Here is a 5,452-nt window from a genome sequence, read left to right as displayed (position 1 = left end):
TTCACGATGAAAAGAAAATTGAAAAGTTAACCCTCTAAAATGCTCGTTTGGGAAACAAGAAACGTCAAAAGTTATTTTTATTTTGATGTTGCAAATCAAACACAGTAAATTGATTTTCAAAGTTAATTTAAAGTCGATACGTGATTTCTTTACTAAAAATGAATAACTTAAACTTAGAAAAGATTGTGTTTCAATTAAAACCGAACGTTTAAATTAAAATTTAATTTCGATGTAAAATAAATTTATTAAAACTTTATTAGCAAAATTTTTATTACCTGAAAATAGGCTGGAGAGGTTATTTTTTTAAATTTGTAAAAGAAGTTTTATCACTACAATATCAAAACTTCGCAAGTCAAATTTCCCATTACTGATTCTTTTAACTGATATTCAAGCTACTGATTAATTTGCTATTGAAAAAGTTATTTTATCTTATTTTTTTTCATATATTTAAATTATTTCTTCTATTGATTATAAAACCTTAAAAATTAAATACTGCTGTAAAGGTTCGGCTCTAATTGAAACATATTATTTCCTATCACTATAATTAGTGCCAATGTAGAATATCTGTATTATATATTTTTAAAAAAGTGATGCGGGCCCTTAATATAATATTAAATAATACAATTAAAAAATACTTGTATATATATATTATACCACTTTTTGGTTTAAATTTATCTGCATGCTTCTTTAACATATTTATAATTTCATATTAAATAAAGTGTATTTTCAAATTGGAAAAAAATACGAATTTCATAATTTAATAAAATTGAAAGGCCTTTAACAGCTGTAATGTTTTTTGTTTTGATTAATTGCCGTGGAATATTCCATTTTTTAATAATATATACATACTTCTTTTTAATGCAGTGCAATTTATCTTGTTTGAAAACATTGTTGTCACACAATTTTACAAAAACTCTACCTGAAAATTGAGTTTAAAAATCCACTCAATTTCTGACATTCGAAAAAAACAAGATTATTAAAATGAAACTGACAACTGACAAATAGGAACGTCATGGGAACGTCATTAATCTTCGGAAATTGCTCGGATAGAAACATGTGCATTTTCGGGATATTTCGTTTTTAACTTGCCAGTTTTTGACATTTTTTTTTATAAAACATGCAGGTTATTTATTTTGCATTTTGCGAAGTTGATATAAAGTAATGTGCATAGATAATATATAAAAAAAAATTAATTAAAAATTGCGTTGAAATTTTCTATTTAGCAAAATTAATTTTTAAAGGGTGAACATTTTCATATATTTACATATGTTTATATGTATATCTAAATCTTATTTTAGTTTAAAATGTCTGGAAGTAAAATATTTAGGAGGAATAGGGCGATGGGATATGTAAGTAACCACGTTCCAGCCAATATTAGATATGTTCGGAGACGGAAAGATACTCTAATAACTACGTGTGTTGGTAGAGCATTTCAAGTTTACACAGCAAGTCATTTTCGTTTAATACATGTTAGTGATGTTCACCCTGATGAAATTACAGCAATAGCAGTTGATAAATTATTTACTTATGTGGCCAGCAATAAAACAATTTATTCTTGGCGCTTTGGAAAAGAAATACGTCATGTATATAAGGGACATAATAAAAATGTTCATTTGTTATTACCATTTAGAGCTCATTTAATAGCAGTCGATGAAGAAAATATTTTGAAAGTTTGGGATATAAGTAGCGAAACGGTATATTTAGAAATTCCTTTCCCTAATGAGTTCTTGGTAACCGCTTTAGCCCATCCGCCAACATATATAAATAAAATGCTTCTTGGAAGCGAACAGGGAGATATGCAGCTTTGGAATATTAAAGAAAATAAGTTGATTTATACCTTTAATGGTCGTGGAAGTAAAATTACAGTAATTGAACCAGCCCCAGCTCTAGATGTAGTGGCTATAGGACATTATGATGGAGTTATAAAATTGCTAAATTTAAAGTTTGACGAAGTAATTATGGAACTGAAACAAGATTTTGGTAGTATAACACAAATTTCTTTCCGCACTGATGGGCTGCCCATAATGGCTAGTTCCAGTTCAGATGGAAATGTAGTTTTTTGGAATTTAGAGGAAAAAAAGGTTTCAAGTCAAATATTAGCTCATAATGCCAGCGTTACAACTGCTATTTGTCTTGCAAGTGAACCTCTGCTTCTAACAACATCGCCAGATAATTCAATGAAACTGTGGGTTTTTGATATGCCAGATGGTGGCGCAAGATTATTAAAAATTCGCGAAGGGCACCATGCACCGCCTTTATGCATACGTTATCATGGCTCAAATGGATTAAATATTTTGAGTTCCGGGGAAGATAGTTCCATGAGAATATTTTGTCTTTTATCAGAGTCTTTAAATAAAGGTCTTGGGCGAGCTAGTTATAATAGAAAAATATCAAAAAAGAAAGGTAAATATATAAAAATATTTCAAGTATTTTAGTTTTTGTGTTGAATTAAAGTATAAGTTTATTTTTAGGAAATCGTGTAAATGATCCATTAATAATGCCTCCCATAGTGCACTTTACGTCAGAAACAACTAGGGATAAAGAGTGGGATAGCATAGCCGCAATCCATTCAGGGATAATTCAAACAACAACCTGGTCATATCACAAATGTAAAATGGGCGATCTTAGACTCATTCCTGAAAAGTTTTTTAATAAAAATCGAAAAGATTTTAATACAGAAACGACTTGTATTACTATTACACATTGTGGGAATTTTGTTATAATTGGTTTGCACTTTACTCTAAATTTACGTCATTCACTATAATATAAATAAAATTGCAGGTTATTCTTCAGGGGACGCCGAACGATTTAACATTCAATCCGGTATTCATCGAGCCAGTTATGGGAAACCATCGCACGATGCTGCAGTTAGAGGAGTAGCATGTGATAATTTAAATCAAATGGTGATAACAGGAGGAAGTGATGGATTAATAAAGTTTTGGCATTTTAAAGGACAAGGTAAATCGTTAATTAATTTATTAACTTTTCGGTTTCAAATTTTAAAAAGTTAAAACTCACAAATTTTTTGTTAATACACATAAAAATAATGAAAATATTTTTTAAGGACCAGCTAATGTTACTTCATTTTCAAATCCTTTTATTTTTTGCCATATATCCCATAGCTTGACGCATATGCACTTGCATAGCTTCCATAAGAACTTGCGTACGCTGTTGAACCTGTTAGACAATTTTTGCAATTAGCAATACCATAGTCCTAAAATGTTGAAAAGCAAACTCAAAATCTAATTTAGGTTATATTATTTACCAATAGGGGGATAATAACCTCCATAAATTCCTGGAAAACCAATACCAAAACCCCCACCACCACCATAAAATGGGTATCCACCATGATAACCTCCATATCCACCGTGTCCTCCAAATCCACCATAATTAAAAAATGGGGAACCACCTCCAAAGCCACCAGGGTATCCGTAATAATAGTGACAACAACCTTCGTTAATAACAATGCACAATATTTTAAGAATTAATAAGTATTTTAAAATGAATGACATTCTTCAAAATTTATCTATGAATAGCTAAATTTAAAAAAAAATGCGAATCTTTTATAGAATTTTTAGAGATTTCGTTGTTTCATTTTAATAAATGAAGTATAATTTGAAAAGTAAAAATGGTTTCATTCACTCTAAATTTCAAAACTTTTTAATTATTACGTTAATTTTGTAGAACGTTTGACTGAACAATTTTGATTGATAAGATGATAAATATTATTCTTCATGTACTTATATATGAATTAGTTCAAGACCGTGCTTCTTTGACTGGAACTGATTCAATTCGAAATAATTTATTGTATAAAGCACTTGCATAACATAATATATTTTTTTATTACATTGATTTCCTATATTATATTCTTATTTTATTTCCAGTTTCATTTCCAACGAGCACACATAAACTTCCGTCTGGAGTAAACATGTTTCGTTCACATAGAGAAAGTGCCATGCTTGCAATAAGTTTAGATAATTTTATAATATATGTACTTGATTATGATGCTAGAGTTATTGTTAGAAAATTTGAGGGACACACTGCTAGAATAACAGATGCAACTTTTAGTCCAGATAGTCGTTGGTTGATAACAGCTGCAATGGATTCAACAATAAAAATTTGGGATATTCCTTCATCTTACATGATTGATCATTTTAAAGTAATAATATTTCAAGTACAACCTTGCATTTATTTTTAGAAATATTTTCTACATTTTTAGACTGAACGACCTTGTGTTTCATTGACAATGTCACCGACAGGAGATTTTTTGGCAACAGCTCACACAAATTATTTGGGGGTATATTTATGGGCCAATAAAAGTTTATATAATCAATTATCTTTAAGATCGATAAATCCATTTGATGAAGCACCTTACATTGATTTACCCGGCAGTCAAAAAGATTCCACAAATCTCGAAGATGCTTTTGAAGATATGGGTTTAGATGGAGAAGAAATTGATATAAATTATGAAACTCCAGAACAAATTTCAGAAAATTTAATAACATTATCCAATTTGGCATCGTCTCGTTGGCAAAATCTTCTTGATTTAGATATAATTAAGAAGCGAAATAAACCAAAAGCTCCACCAAAAGTTCCAAAGCAAGCTCCATTTTTTTTACCTACAGTTGCCGGAACAGATTTCAAATTTGATTTGAGTGCTGCTGTAACTGATAAAGAAAACTTAAAAGTAAATATTTCTGAAAATTTCAATAACTTAAGTGGTTTTGGAAAATTACTTCAAGATACCATACAAACTAATGATTATAATGTTTGTATAAATTATTTAAAATCTTGTGGACCATCAATGATTGACTTTGAAATAAAATCTTTAAGTCCTTATGGTGGTGGAAATTATAAAGTTTTAATTCAGTTTTTAAAAATGATAGTAAATATGTTTAACAAAAATATAGATTTCGAGTTATCTCAAGCATATTTAGCGACATTTTTAAAAGTTCATAGTAAAATTTTAATTGAAAAACCAGAAAATCTAAAATATCTAAAAGAAGTTGAAGAGGCGCAAACCAAAAGCTGGAAAATTTTAGAAGAAAAACTGTTTTATGGAATCGGAGTTGTTACAGCTTTAAGAAATTATGTTAATTAAAAATAATAATTATCGTTAAGACTTCTTTTTTTTTATTTTAAAATAAATAAATGCAAACATCGTAGAACCTGTTATTTTGTTTTATTTTTTAGTTATGAATTAGTTTGTAAAATAAATTATAACAAATTTTATGAATTCGGAATAGACTCCGGTTACTGGGGCCTATTCCGAATTCATTTGTTACAAAAAAAAATTAACTAAAATCTCCAGATTCTAGGTTCTTCTGAAAACGCAGTATGCGTACGCATTTCTAACTTAAAACTAAAAAAACTTTTTGGCATTGATTGACAACTGCAAAAAATTGTCATTTGTTTTGTCGTAGTAAAAAAGTTCTTGCAAATCTTTATCTAA

At 28.9% G+C, this 5,452-nt stretch overlaps 1 protein-coding gene across 1 annotated transcript; it reads left to right on the top strand.

Annotated features, from left to right (window-relative positions):
• Window positions 1-1,064: 1,064 nt before the first annotated feature.
• LOC129609874 (WD repeat-containing protein 36) lies at window positions 1,065-5,162 on the top strand. Its single transcript, XM_055522053.1, has 6 exons — window positions 1,065-1,242; window positions 1,299-2,403; window positions 2,472-2,726; window positions 2,782-2,958; window positions 3,885-4,159; window positions 4,220-5,162. The coding sequence occupies exons 2-6, from the start codon at window positions 1,305-1,307 to the stop codon at window positions 5,099-5,101; spliced, it is 2,688 nt and encodes an 895-aa protein (XP_055378028.1). The 5' UTR covers window positions 1,065-1,242; window positions 1,299-1,304; the 3' UTR covers window positions 5,102-5,162.
• The last annotated feature ends 290 nt before the right edge of the window (window positions 5,163-5,452 follow it).

Source organism: Condylostylus longicornis, unplaced genomic scaffold (assembly GCF_029603195.1).
Source record: "Condylostylus longicornis isolate FDR11 unplaced genomic scaffold, ASM2960319v2 ptg000004l, whole genome shotgun sequence".
In the NCBI taxonomy this organism is placed as follows: domain Eukaryota; kingdom Metazoa; phylum Arthropoda; class Insecta; order Diptera; family Dolichopodidae; genus Condylostylus; species Condylostylus longicornis.
This window is presented reverse-complemented; position numbering and strand designations above follow the sequence as displayed.